General features: G+C 36.7%; 2 protein-coding genes across 2 annotated transcripts in view; one reads left to right on the top strand and one right to left on the bottom strand.

Moving 5' to 3' along the window:
• The window catches only part of LOC136857335 (hyaluronan mediated motility receptor), an 86,568-nt gene that overhangs the window by 28,951 nt on the left and 36,401 nt on the right, over positions 1 to 21,216 (bottom strand). The window contains exon 3 of the mRNA XM_067135934.2: positions 9,156 to 11,800. Coding sequence (XP_066992035.2) covers positions 9,156 to 11,800 — 2,645 coding nt within the window. The remainder of the gene's footprint in view (positions 1 to 9,155; positions 11,801 to 21,216) is intronic.
• Positions 1 to 21,216, top strand: part of LOC136857336 (uncharacterized) — a 33,067-nt gene that overhangs the window by 10,939 nt on the left and 912 nt on the right. The window lies entirely within an intron of this gene.

The following is a 21,216-nucleotide window of genomic DNA, read 5'->3' as shown; positions in this document are numbered from 1 at the left end:
CAGCCTACCAGCTGGCAGCAAGAATGCACTTGGCCTTGGAAAAGTCTATACCCTATCTCAAATAACCTGGGAGATAAGGTAAACAGCAAAAACACATGATAAATGCGGTGGTACTGTATCTTTTGGTAGGGCGTTAAAAATACTTTACGTGTGATAAGTAATGTTATTTCCGCGTAAAAGTTATGTACGTTATCTAAATCAGTTTATTTTCACTTTTTGGTTTAAAAAAAAGTTCTTTAGTTTCAATTTATAATCGATACTCGTGCATTAAAGTGCCCTTTGAGAGGGGCGATGTGTCAACAGCCGAAAAGCCATTGCAGTATTCAGTAGCGGTTCATTTAGCTGATGTACAACCCATGTGTTTTCTGTTTATTGCTGTGTTCCGAGCGTTATTGGCGCGCTAGTGACTTTACACATTATTACTAGTTTCTTTCGTGCTAATATTTAGTAATATATCAGGATGAAGCTGATAGTCATTCTTTGTGTTTAGGATTTAGTTAACCATTTTAATTTACGTTTACATAACCTTTGTTAAAGTTCCATGTGGAGTAACGATGGATGAGCCCTAGTACTCTCGAAAATGTGATGAGGTTCATGGCCGCTACTTCTTTAATGTCATCCCACAGCATATTAAGGACTCTTGTGGCACGTATTGAGTAGATAATATCGCACTGCAATCAGGAAGGCTAGTTTTAAGGATACCTCTGTACCATCGTTCTTTAAATCCAATTGAAAATGTGTGGAGCCAAGTTAAGGTCCATGTGGCTAGGAACAAAAAAAAATTTACTCTTGCAGAAGTAAGAAAACTGCTGATGGAAGGGATAGAAGTAGCGACCCCTCAACGTTATTTAAAGTTAAAAACTTCATGATTGTTCCGTATTGAATAGAGAAATAAGATGTACAATATTATAGGGAAGGATCCACCTTTCAATACTCCGTAGTAAGTTGAACTAAAAAGTAGTTACAACCTGTTTATTGGGACCGGTTTCAACACATTTCAAGTGTCATCATCAGCCAATCAGCGAAGATCTTAAAACAACTAATATATTGAACACAGGCAAAAAATTAACATTGTATCATTTGCAAATGAAGTCCAAGGTAGAGGAGTTGCAGAGTGAAGTTACAAACCTGAAGACTGCAAATGAAGTTAATGATCGTGCAGCAACTTCCAAAATCCAGGATTTGGAAAGAGATGCTCGTATCATTACGGAGAAACTCCTTCGTGCTGAGGAAGAACTACGCCGTACGTGTATGACACGTGATGAGATGAGAGTTTCCAATATGGAGTATAAACTTGCGATTGTTGAACTTCAGGATAAACTTGATACGATAACTGTAGAAAGAAATGCTGCAAAAGAGTCCTTATCGGATATTGTCAAGGACAGAGACTTGCTGAAGGGTCGGAACAAAATGTTGGAGGTTGGTAATCACAATCTTAGCCAGTCTTTGGAGGCTCTGAAACAACGTCTTCTAGAAAGCGAATGTGATGTAGAGAAAATCACTCTGCAGAAAGAGGCACTTGAGAATGAAATAGTACAAATACGTAAGGAATTGAGTGACAAGTGTGAGGAGCTGGAAGATCAGAGGGAAAATCTTGCTAAAGTGGAAGCAGCAAATTTGCGACAGATCGAAGAGGTTAGAAATGACTTGTTGATGAAAGTAGAGTCATTGAAGCTCATTGGCTGATGATGACACTTGAAATGTGTTGAAACCGGTCCCAATAAACAGGTTGTAACTACTTTTTAGTTCAACTTACTACGGAGTATTGAAAGGTGGATCCTTCCCTATAATATTGAACATCTTCTTATCCCTCAACGTTAGGAAATGTGTAAAACATGTCATTGAAACGGAAGAAAGGAATGTGGGATATAGACCAGTTAGTAGACGTCATTGAACGGATAGTGATAAATGTGAACGACTCTGATGGTGATGATATAGATGTTGATTCCCATAGGGAATCTGAAATATTTGTCCTGAATGAGCAAATTTATAATACCAATATAAATGGTCCGTTATTGGACATTATAAATTTTCCAGCTAGCTCATTCTTGGTTGCCAGCGTTTCGCCCTCGTGTGCTAGGCTTAGTGCATTGGCACTGCCGGTGGCTCCAGTTAGCCTACGCAGTGGCCTCCACGGTATGCACTAGCCAGCGTATTGGTAGGTGTGCTAGGTACCAACTTATGAGCCCACCCTAGCACACGAGGGCGAAACGCTGGCAACCAAGAATGAGCTAGCTGGAAAATTTATAATGTCCAATAACGGACCATTTATATTGGTATTATCTGATGATGACGTCAATAACATGGAGGGAATTGGGTAACCTACCTTTCTTCTGCAGGAGACATTGGTGGGTACGTTAACCTTCAGAATTGTATTTAGTATCATCTTGAGTCATTCTAGTGATTCTGTAAATGTTATATTCTTCTTATAACCTGATTGTTACAGATTATTTGAATTAGTTATCAACCTCACGATTTCTTGACTGATGCTTTTATGCGACTAGTACTACGACACTGATGTGGCCAGACTTTTTATTCTTATCTCCCAGGAAAATTGAGATAGGGTATAGCGACGTTGCCGGGTTGATCAACTGGCCATTCCCTGCTGTACAATAAGTAGATGTTTGTTGTTTCGTCAGTTGACAACCTTTACTAGACTAGCACTCGATGAGTGATAGAATTACATAGCACAATAGAACCCCTCTTAACCAAAATGCTCTGGCAAAAATTGTATTTTAGTATTTTGTCTTTACCCTCTCATTCCTAGCAGCCGATATTAAAAATGTTCTTACTATATGTGCTGAGAGCTACTAGGCAAATCCTATTTTGATATAACTTATGCAAGAATGCACTTGTGGCACAAAACAGTTTCTTACCCTCTAGTTTGTTCCATGATACATTTTTTTTCTTGAAAAAAGATTTTTTTATTACTGTATTATTATCATCATTATTACTGTATTATTCAACATGAAGATTATGCAGACAACTCAGACCTTGACAACAGCAGTTCTGAGAAGTGAGTTACAGCAGATGATGGATTTAATGCATTGGAGGTAAGATTGATTTAGAATTATTTTTTATCAAAATATAGTACCACAAGCTTTAATTACAGTACTGTAATTAAATTACTGTACACAGTATTCAGTTCAGTAGTAGTTTCAAAATGTTTTATTATTTTTTAAATTTTGTATCAGAAATAACCTGATAATAAAGAACACATGTTTTATGAGGAGGAATAGACACAAGATCAGCCGATCTAGTTGGGATTGCCAGTATGGAATAGTCATTGATTTTATAAGAACAGACCGAGAATGGGGAAGATATGTCATGAATACGAAGATAATCCCCAGTGAAAGTATGGAAGGTGATCATAGATTTTAATTGTGAAATTAAAACAAGTGAAAATCCCTAAAATTGTATTGAAGAAGAAATCTAAGATCAGGATCTGGGAATTGGAGGAGGATAAAAGAGTGGCATTCCAAGATTGTATAAAAAGGAACTTGCTTAACACGGAAATACGAAGTGGAGAAGAAGAGTGGGACAATTTAAGACATTTGTGGGAGTAGTAATTGAGGTGTGTGGGAAAACAAAAGCAAAGTTTAAGGGAAGGGAGACAAGGTGGTGGACAGACAAAATAAAAAAAGAAATAAAAGAAAGGAACAAGATGAAGAAAGAAATGGATAAGGAAAAGCAAAAAAACATATCAGAGGGATGAAAATAAGATAGAAAGCTTACATGTGAAAAAAAAAAAAAAAAAAAATTGAAACTACAAGTAAAGAGGAGTATCAAGGAAGAAAAGGAGAAATGTTGGGGAGAGTTTACCAACAGAATTGGGCAAGATAGTAAAATCAGAAACTATTACACAGAGTAATAAAATCAAGAAGAATAAATAAAGAAAAAATCAAGACATTAGAGAAAGACAATGGATCCATAGTACATGACGAAAAGGGTCTTCAGAAGGTGATGGCAAAGTATTTTGAAAAAATTTATGAGATAACTGCTTGGAGAAAGGAGATAAGAAAATGGAAATAATAGATGGAGAAGAAGAGAACCCGACAATATGGTTGGAACTTGAAAGGGCAGTGAAAGCAATGACGAAAGGTAAAGCAAGTGGAAAAAACCAATTCAATGCTGATATGATTAAGGCAGCAGGGGGCATTGGACTACAGGGCTATACAGAGCCCTCGATGCCATATGGAAGGATGAAAGGATACCTGAAGACTGGCAACAAGAGAGCATTGTACCAATGTTCAAAAAAGGAAATGGGAACGAATGTGAAAATTACAGAAGTATAACCCTATTATCACATGGACTAAAAATAACTGAGAAAGTCATAGACAAACGACTGAGGGATATAATAGAAACACAGGAAGAACAATATGGCTTTAGACCAAATAGATCAATAGACTTGATATTTACAGTGCAAATGATAATGGAGAAACATCTGGAATGGAAGAAGGAAATCATTTGTATTTTTGGATTTGGAAAAAGCATATGATATAGTTAAGAGAAAACATGTATGGGAATGCCTATGGAAAAGGAATGTATCAAAATCATTAAGATAAAAATGTTTTATCTTGAGAGTGGGAGTGGTGAATGAAAACATTTTATACAACAAAAGGTCTCAAGCAAGGAAATGCACTGTCGCCATTATTAATTTATTATATTGATGGATGAAATCATAAAACTTGTAAAACAGAGTATCAGTAGTGACGATGTGAATGCTTTGGTATTTGCAGATGATGTGATTTGGGGAAAGGGAAAAAAGGAAGTGCAATGGAGACTGGGCATTGGAATGAAAATCTGAACGAGTTTGGAATGGTAATTAGTAAAAAGAAAATTGTAGTCATGCACTGTGGAAAAGAGAAGCCAAGTGAACATAGACTGAGAACGGTTAGAGAATGTAGAACAGCTTACATATCTGGGTAGCATTATTAATGGAAGTAATGAAATCAACCCTGAAATTAGTAACAGATTAAGTAACGGTAGAACATTTTATCAAGTCGGAGAGCTTTTATGGGATGACAAAGTACCCAAGAGGAAGAAATTAACATTATATAGACGGTATTTCATACTAATTGTAACATATAGACTAGAAATGCTGGTAACTAATAAGAGACAAGATAGTAAGATCCAAGCAGCAGAAAAGAAAATTTTAAGAACATCGGTTAAAAACTTGTCAAAATTTGGATTTTATAATTCCACCTTTACAATACTGTAATTGTCTTTATTAAAACGACTACATTAAATTACACTCATGAAACATGTTTCATCCTCTTATAGGACATCTTCAGTCACAAATACATAACATTAAAAATAAGGCGAGGACACACTGAAATTAAATACAAAGTCTTTGTATCCTGTGACGCGGCGTGATGGCGTCTTGTCAATCTTCAATGTTAAAATGGTCTTTAAAATAGTCTTTTTAATAAAGATAATTGCAGTATTGTAAAGGCGGAATTATAAAATCCAAATTTTCACAAGTTGATTCTTTGGCAATAAGGGCTCTAATATGAAGTTTATAACGTGCAATCGGTTAAAAAGACAAGAGATAGAATTCAAAATATTAAAATCAGAGAAGAGCGAAATATTGAACCATTAGTACAGAACATACAGAAAGCAAGACAGATGGTTCGGACATGTAAAAAGAATGGGAAAGGAATGGATAGCAAAAAGGGAATTAGAAAGAAGTTCAAGGAAAGAGACCAGTTGGAAGAATGAGAAGAAAGTGGACGGATCAGATTTAGAAGGACATTAGAGAAGCTGGATTGGATGTGGTGGAAGTAATGGAGCAGGAAATGTGGAAGGACTTAGAGTGGAGAAGGCTTGTTAACCACATCCGGGTGACTGGAGTGGGACATTGATGATTTCAGATTGCTTTGCGCTTTGTTGAACAAAGCAATGAATCTACACCAGCTTATGTATTGTTTAGTAAACGGTGGTGTGATATAGCTGCACCAAGAAAATTCAGAAGGAAATCACCGATTTTATACAACGATTGACACTAAACATTTTAATGTTAATGTACAGTATGCACCTTTGCTTAACAGAGTTTATGCATTTTTATTTTGACATTTAACTTCCGAAAGTATTTACCATGTGTCATCCGAAAAAAAGCGTGTCAATCGAAGTGGCTCTGCCCCCTTTATTTTGGATAAACAGGGTTCTACTGTATCTCTCTTATTTCACCGTTAAGTTCTAGCTTACGAGAAGGACCTCTTCGTTTCTTTAGTGATCGCAGAATTAATTGGAAATTTACTTTACTCAGAAGTAAAGAAGAAGCCATTGTTTCTTCAAAATGTCATTTCTACGTGAACAACAAGAATCTAAGGCAAAATGAAAGATACTGTGAGAATCTTCACTGCTCAGTTCTGAGAGGTATGTAAAGGTTACATGTTTATCCTTTATTGTGGGCTTTCCCCCCCCCCCCCCCCCACACACACACAGAAAAATTTTAAGCCCCAACAGTGTGTGCCAAAAAATCCATTAGTCTGTCAAATTCTGTACCCCGGGTTTGATTACTGGCCAGGTCATTGAAATTACCTTCACACGGGGCTAGGTGATAGGGCTTATTCGAAGCGTATCCTCTCTTCAAGATATCAATAGTAATAGCAGCATGCGTTCAACTTTTGAGATATTTTGTATTTAAAGCTCTGGGTGATTGGGGAAAATACCACTCTTCGTCATCTAGCATGTTATTCCCTTACTCCACTTTCTCACCCCCATAACAACACATTTATTGCTAAGTAACTCTACATGACTCAAGCGTTGTTTCATAAAATTTACAACAATCATTTTCATAAACATCACACGAAATAAAAACTTTGTAACAATCGGCTCAATACTTTTAAAGTTATGAATTTTGAAAGTGAATGCTGTTACAAATGGAAAAAATACCAGAACTTTTTTGTTCAACCTGTGTTAAAATTTTAACTGGGTATGATAAAAATTTCGACCCCACATAAACATAGAATAAAATAAGCTAAATTTTGGTGCACCTTCTTGTATGTGGGACAAAGGATGAACGTTTTATTAACGTATTATCTCGGCTGTCTATACTTTTTTCCACGACAGTAGTTGAAAATTGCCTATATCTAGAACATTGTGCTCATTCAACATAACCTCAATCAGTTACATGTAAAAGTATTGCAATAAATAATAAAGTAGTAAGTCTAGTAATTCACATTTACCCATGGCATAATATTGTAAAGCAATTAGCAGGTGTATTGAAGGAATAGGTCATCTTTGATTTTCCGTCATTCATGCACCTTCACATTGCGAAGTGGTCTTAAAACAGTTTGTTTATGGAATCTGAACTGAGGTTTGAATTCATTATTCCTGTGGAACTCAGAATTCTTATAACTCAATGACAAGAATATGAGGCTTGGATAATTCCTGGACACTTTCAAAATCTTCCACAAAATAGATTATATTTAGAACGTCTGTCATTTTATTATCCTCAACAGTCTACTTTGTGATGTCAAAGAGTGGGTCATTGGCAACTTCGAAGCAAAATCTTAACTATGAATGGGAAAATGGAGACTTGGGTGGGTACAAAGTCAACTTTGTCTCCGAGTCGAGTTCTTAGTTAACTTGTTTCCTAAGAAACCATAACCATATGTACCCTAAAAATCACCTCAATTGGCAGATTATAAATAGTGAAGTTGAAGTTGTGTGTGCATCCAGTCAACCTGTTATGAGAAACTAGCTATGATACTAAAAACCTACACACTGGGCAGATGAACACTATTACAATTCAAACTGACAATGTTTTGCCAGAATAAGAAACAGACAAATGACAAAGCATTTATAATAATAATAATAATAATAATAATAATAATAATAATAATAATAGGTGTTGCAAGAACTATCTGTAGTGAGTAATATGGGAGGTAACACACCAAACAAACTTTTGGAATGAATGTTCAGTTAGGTCATCTGTTGGCACTATGGAACATTTACACAGATGTTGGTATAAGTAGGGTTGAAAGCTAAGAACAGAAGGTGCTCAAAGGTACGACCAACAGCGTGAATGCATACACGACTATGTCCGAACTTTGTCCTACATGTTCAGAGACTGGATTCCATGAGCAGTTCCTATGGGCATAGCTAAACTTAGACAAGGGCATCTTCAGATTCTACAGGGGCCTTGCTCATGAGATGCTTGATATGTCCTAAGAGACGAAATCAAGGTATGCAAGATAAGACGACTGAATTACCCTGACCTATTTATCATTTCGCAAACCTGGCTGTCAGATGAGCCGCCACGATTGCTGTATTAATGCAGATGAGGAGAGGAACATATCGGTACGCCTCCACCTCATCACTCCAGCCAAAACTGCCCAGAATTTGCACAACAGCAGTGTGCCGAGCACCAGTCAAACTGCTTACAATAGCGAGGCATCACAGTGAGAAATAAATACTTCTAAGCTGCAGTGTTGTTAATCCTATGTCCTGTACCACTTTGAACACTTCTGTAAGAACAGTAATCTTGCATTATATACGAGGTATATGTTCTGTCCAGCTTGAAGTTAAGTCCAAAATACGACTGCATGGAAACCACTAAAATCTTTGCTCAATTCGAGTACAAAATTTTACTCTATTTAAAGAAGTTGTAGCATAAGACGACTTCTGTGTTTTCACTTTAAACTGCATTCCAGGGAATATTTTTAAAATCTTAAATGGCAAGTCCACACACATTTAGCATATTATACAGAAATAAGACACCTCCCATAGTTTACTAAAGATCAGCGATTCCGCTTTGTAGTTTCTTTTCAAGACTTGCCATAGTTGTATTGCTACCAGTAAGCATACACATTTCATCCTATCACAAGCACCAAGCAAATAATTAATCCATTTCTATATATTTTTATAATAAATATCTAAAACCAAACTTCTTAAATACTAAATACACTGGCGCATAGCTGGTAAGTTGCCATACCACATATGCTCCGACAGTTGACTCAAGCCAATAATAGCAGACAAACAGGCCCAGACTAATAACTTTGTACACACCTCGCCTCTATTGCTAATGTCCATAGACATAATGTACATTCCTAAACAAATTATGTTTGTTTTGGTGATCTGTCTCCTTTATTAATTTGTACAGATAGTTTTGTAATGCCTGTATAGTTATAAAACTAAATGCTACATACTTATCTTTTGCTTCAGCCAGCAATGTCTGCAACTCCTTCACTTTCTCTGCTTCAGCTTTCCATCTTTCCAGATCTTCAGAATTCTTTTCGAGCTTTACTTTCTCATCAGATAATGCAGACACTTTATTAAGAGCCTCTGACAACTCTTGTTGTTTTTTGGACTCTGAATCTTCCAGGACAGCAATACGTGCCATGTAGCGTTGCCTTTCCTTGCATTCTTGTTCATAATTACGTGCAAGTTCTTGGAGCTGCTTTTCTCTAGATTCTAATAACCCCTCGAGGGCCTTGATTTGTTCAGCAGATTCCCTCGCATTTTGCTGTGTTGTTGTTAACTCGAAAGAAATATCCTGCAATCTACATTCCATTTCACGAGATTCGCTCTTAAGTTCTTCTATTTCTATAGTGAGACAGTGGATCTGTTTCTGCTGCTCACTATTTGTGTTTGTCAAATTCATTAGATGTTCTGTAGCTTGATGAGAGAAGTTCTTGTGACACTCCAGCTCGCTCGATAGATTGGTTATCTGCTGCGTTGCAGCCTTGGCACAGTCTCTCTGATGGTCCAGTTTCTCGTTCAATGCTTCAATCTCTTTCTCCTGTTCAGCAGTGGTTTCTTCTAAATTATTAACCACTTCATTCAACTCCAAAATTTTCATTTCTGAACCCTCAACATCTTGCGACAGCTGCTCAATTGTGCATTTGAATTCCAGAATTTGTTCCTCTTGAGTGGCAATCTTGTTCTGGGCAAGTGAAAGCTCTGTTCTACTGTGTTGGAGTTCCACGGATTGCTTGTTAAAGTTTGCCGACAAAGAATTGTAGGCATCTTCCTGCATTCCAAGGTGTATTTGAGATTCATGAAGATTCTTCTCAAGCTGTTCCAAGGTCTTCAGTTTCTGCTCCTGTTCATCAACCTGTCTTTCAAGAACAGACGTATACACACTCAGTTGTTGGAAATCTCTCTTCAAAAGTTCAAGATGATGGTTCTTCTCACAATCTACCTTAAACTTGAGCTTCAATGACTCTACTTTCATCAACAAGTCATTTCTAACCTCTTCGATCTGTCGCAAATTTGCTGCTTCCACTTTAGCAAGATTTTCCCTCTGATCTTCCAGCTCCTCACACTTGTCACTCAATTCCTTACGTATTTGTACTATTTCATTCTCAAGTGCCTCTTTCTGCAGAGTGATTTTCTCTACATCACATTCGCTTTCTAGAAGACGTTGTTTCAGAGCCTCCAAAGACTGGCTAAGATTGTGATTACCAACCTCCAACATTTTGTTCCGACCCTTCAGCAAGTCTCTGTCCTTGACAATATCCGATAAGGACTCTTTTGCAGCATTTCTTTCTACAGTTATCGTATCAAGTTTATCCTGAAGTTCAACAATCGCAAGTTTATACTCCATATTGGAAACTCTCATCTCATCACGTGTCATACACGTACGGCGTAGTTCTTCCTCAGCACGAAGGAGTTTCTCCGTAATGATACGAGCATCTCTTTCCAAATCCTGGATTTTGGAAGTTGCTGCACGATCATTAACTTCATTTACAGTCTTCAGGTTTGTAACTTCACTCTGCAACTCCTCTACCTTGGACTTCATTTGCTTCTCTAGACGTGCTATTTCGTTCTCCCAGCAAATCTTAGCCTTGTCATAAACATCGGCCAGCCTTTCTTCTAATGCTTGCAACTTCTGATTACATGCCACATTTAAACCTGCACCACTATTTTTAAAATTCTTTAGTCCTTCTTCTAAATTCAAACACACGCGGCTCAAGCGTGCTTCAAAAGTACGTGTCAACTCTAACAACTCCTTTTTGTGTAAAGCCTTAAGGCGCTGGCATTCAGCTACGATGTTGTCATAGTCAATCTCCATTGCTTTAAGGGCTTCTTCCTTTTTGCCCAGAGATAGTTTGAGGTGTTCCTGAATGACTTTCTCATTAGCAAGATTGTCTTTCAGGGTCTGGATCTGCTTAAAAGTTTCTTCACGTTCCTTCTCTCTCTTCTCTTCTAGCTCTTTGATGGAATTGCTAAGATTGTCCTTTTCACGAGTTATTTCTGCAATCATGCGTTCACATTCAGACTTGCACTCAACTAGCTCCACTTCTGATGATGACAGCTCACCTTGTAATAACAATATCATCTGCTGTTTTTGATTTATCTTCTGTTCAAGATCACCATGAATAGTTAATGCATGTGCCAGCTCCTCTCTGGCATGGTGCAGATCTTCCTGAAAGCCAAAATTACAGTCGTCTAACAGAGAACTGATATCCTTCAGGCTCTCCAAACAGTCTTGGCTGTATTTTTCAAAATCCTCCAAACTTGCCCGATGCTGTGTTTGGACTAACAATAGATTGTCTTGTAACTCTTTCATTTGCATTCCAAGTAACTCATTATTTTGTTCCAATTCCTGTATCACATTTAGTTTGGAAGAGATAGTGCTCTCCAACAACTTACATTGTTCTTTAGTAACATTCAATTCCACAGTCATTTCCTCAATTTGAGTTTTAAGAGGAACAACATCTAAAGAATCTGAACTTGAAAAAAGATCCTTTCCTTGCAATTTTTCTTTATCAGCACCATCCTTCTTGTCAGGATTTTTCTTACAACTTGTTTTGCTGGGAACTTTTGTAGTCTTCCGTGGCAACTGCGGCTAAAAATAAAATAAAAAGATCATTAGTGTCACAGTATATTAAACAGTGAATAACTACTGAACAAGGTAAAAGCTAAATTCATTCAATTGAAAAGATAAAGTAACTCAGAATTTACACCAGTGGAATGACGCAAACTATAAAGAAAAAGGAGACTATTAGTCTTATGTAATGGTATTACCCACTGGTAAATGCAACAACTGCAGTTCAAGTCAAGTTCTGAGCACTGAAGGAGCCAGAGTATGGGATGACTAACATCATTCAAAGAGTAAGCAATGATATGCATTTTTTATGACTTTTGTAATTTGGTCGATTAATGCAAGGGGTACATTTTAGAGGACATCACGGTAAGCTCAGATTTGTCCACTGGAACTATGGCTTCCAGCATTTGAAAAAATCAGAAAATTGTGGCATAAAATCAGCAGTAACAGTTTGTTGAATACATCAATATCAAATTGAAACTTCTGCACACAGTAGCTGAGGCCATATGATGATGATCATCATCATATTACATAAGGCTACTTATAGTATGCAAACTTTTTCTTGAGCCCTAAACTCCATAGTGCTGAATGGGTAGTTCCCAAGAAAAAGTTCGCGTACTATACTTGCTGCAAGCACAGAACACCAAAAATGTCTCAATATAAACTAAAATATTTAAAAAAAAGTGTACACCCACAAATAAAGATCCAAAGTAACTTGCCTGAGAATTTATTTACATTTAAAACAGATTAATACAATTTTTTAAATTTCCTCACTAAACAGCTGATAGTTTTATAACAGAAAAAAAAAAAAGGCAATCACTTTGACTCAGAGGGATTCATGATATTTAAGGGAAAACCAGAAAAAAAAAAGAGTTATGAAGAATGTTCCTCAATTTGGAACAGGTTTTATTGTAAACAAGAATATGCTAGATTCTATAATTGAGTTTAAATCTCCTAATAAAATACTTTCCACACTAACCTTTAAATCATGAATACAGTCTACACTATTGTAAATGTACATGCACCTACAAATGAAAAAAATAAAACCCAGAAAGAACAAAGAAAGATTTTGGCAAACATTTTCAAACACCTTAGAACAAATTCCATCAAAAAACACAATAATATTGCTTGGAGATAATGCTCAAATCTCCAAAGAACATTGTCATAGATTTATAGTAGGTAAATTCCCTGCTCATCAAAGAACAAATGCTAATGGAGAAAGACTCGCTAGTATATGAAGATAATATAGTCCTAAAATCTACATTCTTTAAAAAACTTCCTAGAAAACAGACTACACGGGTCTCTCCAAATCCAATCTGTGGTGAGAAACAACTTGACCATGTTGCCATAAGTAGACAGTCTGCATGAGAGATACTTAATGTTGGTAAGAGTGCCATTTTGGATTCAGACCACTACCTGTCAACCATTAAGTTCAAAATTAAACCAATAGATGGACACCTAAAACATGGGTACAACTTCAAAAGGACATTTTACAGACAGCAGAAGAAACTATTCTTCTTAAAAAGAAACTAAAACATGCTTGGTGGATTGATAAATGTGATCAATTAATTCTAAAAAGACAACGAGCTTGAAAAATAATATAATGCAAACAAAAATTATTCCTAAAAAAAGCAGCTTCATGGAAGCCAGGAAGCTTGCACCAAAAGGCCTCAAAAAGATCAAAATACAACATATATGAAAGACCAACTAACAGCAATGGAATCAGACGTCAAACAGAACAACTCAACAATGTAAGGAAATACACACCACCAAGTTTACATTTCAGAGATACAAAAAAACAGAAAATTGGTTATAACATAGAAAATTGTAGGATACTCGCAGGAATACTTCTAAAAGCGATCCACCACAAGAGAAATTTAATTCTGATAATACAACAATACAACCAGACCAACAAAAGAGGAAATCAAAGAAATCATAAAGGAACTTAAAAATAATAAAGCACCAGCGGAAGATAATAGAGTTGCTGAATTGTGGAAATAGTCTAGTAACAATATGATACAATGTAAACAGAAATCATCCAAGAAATATGAACAGGCACTTTACCCGCAGGATGGACATCAACATTCATACATCTGCTACACAAAGAAAGAGGAATAAAATCAGACCCTAACTATAGGGGAATTTCCCTTGTACTAATTACATATATGATTTTGTCCGAGGCCCTCTTAAAAAGAGCTGAAGAAATACCAGACCCACAATTAGGAGAGTATTAAGCAGAATTGATAAAGGGAAGGTCATGTTCAGAACAAAAATTATATCTTAAGAACATAATCTATGAGGAAGATCAGGAACTCCAAATTTGTAATCACTTTTGTAGAAATGAAAAAGGCCTATGATTCAGTTGATACAAATACTCTATTTGATATTTTAAAGGAAGTTAGACTTGATAATAAAACAATTGAAATAATTAAAGCACCATTAATAAACACAACATCCAAAGTAAATTTTTTGGTAGCACTCCCAAAACCATTTGAAATAAGATGAGGTATACGACAGGGAGGTAATTTGTCACCTCTACTCTTCAATTGTGCATTAGAGAAGGTAGTTCAAGAATAGAGGAAAGCCATCAATACTAGGAAGAAATCCAACTAAAAATCATTATAGATTGTTTAGCTTTCACAGATGACATGGTGCTAATTACAGACTCTTCAGATAATGCTCAAGAACAAATGAGAAATACAGAAACAAGCAGCCAGAATAGGATTGCATTTATCATTTGAAAAAAAAAAAAAAAATAATAAAGTTCATGACAATCCTTAATGCCCCTCAAAATATCACAATTAACAATAACATCTTGGACAGATTGCTTTAAATAGCTGTGAGAATGGGTAACTAACAAAAGAAAAGGTAGCTATTGATATAAGAGTAAACAAAATGAAAAGGATGTTTCACGTGACAAAAAAGTATATATAATAACCATATCTCTATCCTGGAACTTGAAATTAAGACATCATCAAACAGTGGCCTAGACAGAAATTTTGTAAGCAGCAGAAACTTTTAACATAGAATTAAGAAAATTTGCGTTTCATCAACAACTTAACGTTAACATATGTTAAACTGCAATAGCATCCATGAGGAGGAGGTATGTAACATTCCCTCCAGTAGAAGAACGTCAGCAAATTATCTGCGACTTCTATGAAATAAGCCATTTTCCTGGTGTTCTATCTTAAAACACATACTGGTCTGAGGAATCTTAACAAATTACATAAAACACATTGATAAACACTTAATGGTATTGATACTGTGGTTCCATAATAATTACAGCATAAAAAATATTGAATAATATAAGTACACCTACTAAAATCACTTTGAAAAATTAAAATATTCATCTAAAAGTAATTGCATCACATTGTATTTTAAAAATAATCCATGTCTGACACTGAAATGGATCTTTTTGATAAAAAACTTTGACAATATATATCACGCCTGGGGAACAGATTATCAAAACCAAGGCCTCACAGGATTAAATAGTACAATTAAAAGATACAGTATTTGATGAGGTTGAAGTCTTTAATATTTAAAATTAGGATGAAAATACGTAGTCGAATTGGAGATTCCTCAGACCACTGTGTGTTTTAAGATTGAACGAGGCTGATGATGCCCAATAAAAAGTGGGCGACACATGTACCTTCAAAATTGTGGTAATTTCTATGTGTATTTGACCACACAATAGTGGAGTAAATTGTATTCAATAGGTGGTATTAAAATTACTCCTTGTGTAAACTTTGTGATTAGCTATTTTCAATACGGAATAATGATGAGAATAATGGTTTGTAATCCATTTCACTTCACGCGCCATTTTTAACATCTGTACTCAAACAAAAGAGCATCGGAGCGCGCTGTAAAACAGCACGTTCGTACCACTGCCTCCTTGATTTGCACTAGTTCGCAATGTTGGGAGAGTTAACAGTCGGTTAGTTAATATTTCACAGGAAAAGTTTGATGAAACTCTAGAAACGTATCAAGATGTTCAATTTTTAATTCAGTATTAACTAACTACTTGTTAGTATATATTAAACATGCATTGATGAAACCGGGCCTGGGACCTACAAGAAACAAGGCCAAATTTAGACTATGATCAAACAGAGAGCTATATTTAAAAGTTGAAAAACTGACAACTGTAATGAGGAAAAGAAGACTCCAGTTTTTAGGACACATTTATAGAATGAATAACAACAAACTAACTAAACAAATCAACTTATTGAACAGTTACAAACCCAAGCCAACGTGGTTCACTGAAATTGAAAAGGATATGAAAAACGCTGGAATTAAAACGGATACGATAGAAAATAGAACATGTTTCAGAGAAGTAATACAAAAGGCAGGATTTCAGGAGAGAAAGATTAACAACTGGAAGTAAATGGATTCTTGAGGAAAAGGAACAACATTCTCAGAAAATGAAGGAAGTTTGGAAACAAAGTTAAATGCAAAGAAAAGTAACTGAAGTTAATCATCATACCCTCAAAAGGGTTATTCGAAGAAGCAGAAACAAGGCACAAACCACATATCAGCACTCAGATCTTATTGTTCACGTATATCATAGGAAAACGGTTCTATGTACATGTCACTTGTAGTAAACATTTTTTTAAATTAGTCTAGAGAGGCCTACATTGTTGAATAAATTTTAATGTTGATTATTCAAATTATTCTTCCAAGGAGAGAGCTAGTGTATTTTATTTTCTTTAACAGCATCACTATGTCTAAATGTGAAGAATAATTTTTTTGACCAAGTATTAAATTTAAAGCACATAATGCACAATTAATTCATTAAACGGCTAATTTCATCTTTAATTATTGATTAAATTTCAAGCCATCCATAATGGTAACTTCAACACCTTTTATGGTTGTTGATCATTTTGACTGAATTAATTTTAAATTTTAATTAAATAACATTTAATCTTTTCCAGATTTGGTATCAGAATACAGTATTATGAATCCACTACAAGCATTTCCAGACAAAAATGGTCATTGTAAACTTAAAAGCAGAACCGTTAAATGTAATTGAGAATTTGTTAGAATGGATAGGGCAATATATTTAGAACATCCCCTTTGTATGCTATTATTTGTGTAATAATCAAAAATTTAAATTTAATGTAGCGATCATGAACATATTGCTATTAATGCTTCCACGGCCCGTACTTTTAGACATGATATTGTATAGGCTTTTGGGCTTCTGCCGTGTCAAGAAAATATGGTGAAATTCTTACCATTTCACAGAAAACTGTGCTCTGCATCCTCAGAAGAATTCTCAACTGTCCACGAGAAAGGAAAGGCTTCTTAAACAATGACACTTTTGAATTTGGAACGTTATAATGGAAGTAGAAGTGGAAATGGTACGTTCATTCACCACCACGTGGCCCTCCAGGACGTGGCACCAGGCTAGCGTTCGAAGCAGAAGCTGACTGAACTATCGCAATCAGACTAAGCGGTTCACATAACGTGTTTGCGTAACATATGACAGGTGTAAGACATGGACATAAGCCTGGAATGAAACATCTGGCGACGAGGAACGTACAAATTTGGAAAAAACACCGAGACGAAATAACAATAGTGAGGGGCAGGGAAGGGAACTACCTACGTAAATTCTTAATGGCTGGCAACCAAGTATTAATTGATAGCCGGTGTCCCTGTTGAAATTGTTAGGATTTCTACGTATTTTCACAGCTTCACATATAATCCTGAACCTGTATAGTGTCTAGTGTGGGTAAGAGCTCGAGCATCTTGGAATATGACATCATGACCCGACTATTGAGCGTGCTCAGCTATTGCCGATTTGTCAGGTTGGTTGAGACGAATATTACGTTCGTGTTCTTTGATACGGGTACCAATGGACCGGCATGTTCGGCCGATGTATACTTTGCCACATGTACAGGGAATTTCGTATTCCCCAGGATGTAAAAGTGGGGACAATTTGTCCTTGGTTTTACTCAGTCTGTGAGCAATTTTAGTGGCCGTGCCAAACACGGTTTTTATATTGTGTTTGCAGAAGACCTTGGCAATTAGATCTGTGGTGTTGTGGATATAAGGCAAGTAGGCAGTTCCCTTCACTTCTTCCTTTTGTGAGATTTGCTTGGTCGTTTCTCTGGGATGCAGGGCTCTATGAATTTGCAGATCGCTGTAACCATTACCCTTAAACGCGACTTTGAGCATGTCCATCTCCATCTGGATATGTGATGGCTCACAAATTCGTCTTGCCCTCCTGGCGAGTATATCCCACTCTGACGAGTCTAGTGTCAGACCTAAGACGAAACGCTGGTTAATAGAGCAAACGCCTGAAATGCCTTGCATCTGATATGTATTTGACATTTTTGACATGCTCTATTGCTGAAAAATATCTAATTCACTCCATGGGAATTTTCCACTCTTGGTGAGCGTCGTGAGAATGTCTTGTTTTTGTGCTGGATTGTGGTGAGAATCTGCATGAAGATAGCGATTTGTGTGGGTAGGCTTACGATACACGGTACGACTTAAGGAAGCGTCTGGTTTCTTTCTTACTAAAACATCCAAGAAAGGTAGGCATCCGTCCGACTCCATCTCCATAGTGAATTTTATTGACGGATGTTGCTGATTTAGGTGGTCTAGAAATTGGAGTTTCTCAGGACCTTCTGTCCAGATCACAAATACATCATCAACATACCTCCACCATATCATAAGTAGTTCCCCTCCCTATTGTTATTTCATCTGTGTTTTTTCCACATTCGTACGTTCCTCGTCGCCATATGTTTCATTCTAGGCTTATGTCTATGCCTTACACCTGTCATATGTTATGCAAACACGTTATGTGAACCGCTTAGTCTGATTGTGATAGTTCGGTCAGCTTCCACTTCGAATGCTAGCGTTGTGCCACGTCCTGGGGGGCGACCTGGTGGTGAATGAACGTACCATTTCTACTTCTATTATAACGTTCCAAATTCAAAAGTGTCATTGTTTAAGAAGCCTTTCTAGTGGACAGTCTAGAATTCTTCTGAGGACGCAGAGCACAGTTTTCTGCGAAACGTTAAGAATTTCACATTTTCTTGACACGGCACAAGCCCAAAAGCCTATACAAAGATCATGAACATATTTTGCTAGGATGACAAATATTGAATAAAATTATGTCATTTATTTTAATATGCCCTTTATTTATCAATATCCGATGTAGATTTCCTTGGATCAACAAGATTTTTATCGAGTACAGTGGAACCTCGATTATCCGTTCCCGGAAACCACGTCTTCCTGCTATATGCGTACAAATTACGTGGTCCCGCGAGCATCGTAATTAAATCACGCTGTAAAAATCCTGGATTATCCGTTCCTCGAAGAAACGATTTCCCTGATCAACCGTCCAGAAGTTTCAGTCCCATCAACGCTAATCAATCACTCATTTTTTAATAAACCGTATCTCACGAAAGGATGGCTATGGCATACTTATGGATCTTTGAGTTTACGCCCCATCATTGCGATAATTAGAGCAAGTACTGTATTGGAAAAGCAATCGGCGGTGAACTTGCATAAGGGACCACCTTAGCATGGCATTCGGTCTTGTTGAGAGCATCTCGGAAATCATAAAGCAGAGAGTGGCCACAACAACTGTAAGGAGACAGAGCGCATTTTGACAGCTCTGCTTGAAGACGGAACAAGTTTCGTCAAATATTCACACTTACATTTTTTCAATCGTACCGCCGAACAGGTTTTCGGCACTTTCCTCAGGGCACTGCAGAGTAACTGGGCTTTCAGGCAGGAAACGAATCTGCTCCTTCTTAACACAAATTTAGTATTTTAATATTATCATACACGATTATATTAGCGAGACTAGAACAGATGTTGCACCTTACATTAAAAAAGAAAGCCATGGAGATCTTGGCATTGCCTATTACTGTTTTGGTCCCAATGTAAAACTGGGAATTTTACGTTTTCATTTTAAAATGCCAAAGACCGCAGTCGTTTTATGTGCACACGTTACATTTAAATGGTTTTTATCACCTCCAACTCGTATTGACATGTGCAGCGAGCGCGCTTTCTAGATTACCTCAAGGTCACGAATAACCGTAATTTCTGAAGTTTTGATGATATAATTGTTTTTTGTTTTTTTTTTTCTTTCCACCATGATTGGATCAGTGACAGGCAGAATTGAATATAATGCATTCGAGAATCGATACTTACATTTGAAACTATGTTTTCGAGTTCAACATAAACTTTAAAAGTCAATGTAGGCCTAATTTACGCGTTACAATATTTCCAGAAACTGACTACGAACACTATACCGGAGACCAAATTACAATGAAAGATTAAGAAAAAAAAGGGATTTCGCCATCATGTTGGGCACTTTTGAATCTAATGTGCTTTATTTTATTACATATGAGAATTAAAAACTACTTTTGGTCGATTGTCGTTTGGCTTGGCGTTAGATTTTTCAAAGAGTCTGGCTAATCAAAGTTGCTAAACTGAAAGAAGTTTTCACGGGAAACTGACGAAGATTCCCCTGTAAAATTGAATATAAAGTATGGAGATTTTGAAACCGCGTACCGATAATTAATGTGGTTTCACGGTCTAACATGCCTGCCTCTCATCCGGATGGCCCGGGTTTGATTCCGACCAGGTCAGGCAATCTTACCTGGATATAAGGGCTGGTTCCAGGTCCACTCAGCCTACGTGATTACCTTTAATTGAGGAGCTATCTAATGGTGAGATGGCGACCCCGATCTAGAGAGCCAGGAATGTTGGCCGAGAGGATTCGTCACACTGACCATGCGTCACCTCGTAAACTGCAGGCCTTCGGGCTGAGCAGCGATTGCTTGGCATGCAAAGTCCCAATGGGGCTGTAGTTTGGTTTAAAAGTTTTTGTAAGATTATAATTATACACATTTCATTTTTGTGATTTATAGCCAAATTGTTGATGGTTTTCATTAATTCCTGGATTTTCCGTTTTCCCGTATTGTACGTTTTATTTCCAATGTCCCTCGAAAAATGGAGAATCGAGGTTCCACTGTAGTATCAATTTCAAGCCCATGTAGATAAAGATACTACTATTCGCAGATGATGTGATCTGGGGACAGAACAGCAAAGAGGTGCAACTACAACTAGATGTACTGAACCATTCTGTTCATGGTCAAAGAACGATAATACGCTGATAATTATGATATGCAGACGAGACCACAAAGAAAGGACATTAGATTGTATTTTATGGTTCAATAGTACCTAACATGGGGCGTTTTTCAAGAGAGCTTAACGTCAGAAGCGAGATGAAGTTCCCAGCATGAATATTAAAATTTATGAACCCAAGCGAACCACTTAGCTTATAATGTGGGACACTAGGAACTTCATGAGAAACCGCGGGGAAGCTTACCTTGGAGGGAAACTTATTGGATATTTCCGCCCACAAGAGGAATAGAGAGATTTGGATATTAGAGTTGGAATAAGCATATTTTTCTGCAAAT

The sequence above is a fragment of the Anabrus simplex genome, chromosome 1, assembly GCF_040414725.1.
Source record: "Anabrus simplex isolate iqAnaSimp1 chromosome 1, ASM4041472v1, whole genome shotgun sequence".
Taxonomy (NCBI): Eukaryota; Metazoa; Arthropoda; class Insecta; order Orthoptera; family Tettigoniidae; genus Anabrus; species Anabrus simplex.
The sequence above is the reverse complement of the archived record's forward strand: the minus strand, read 5'-3'. Positions and strand labels throughout refer to the sequence as shown.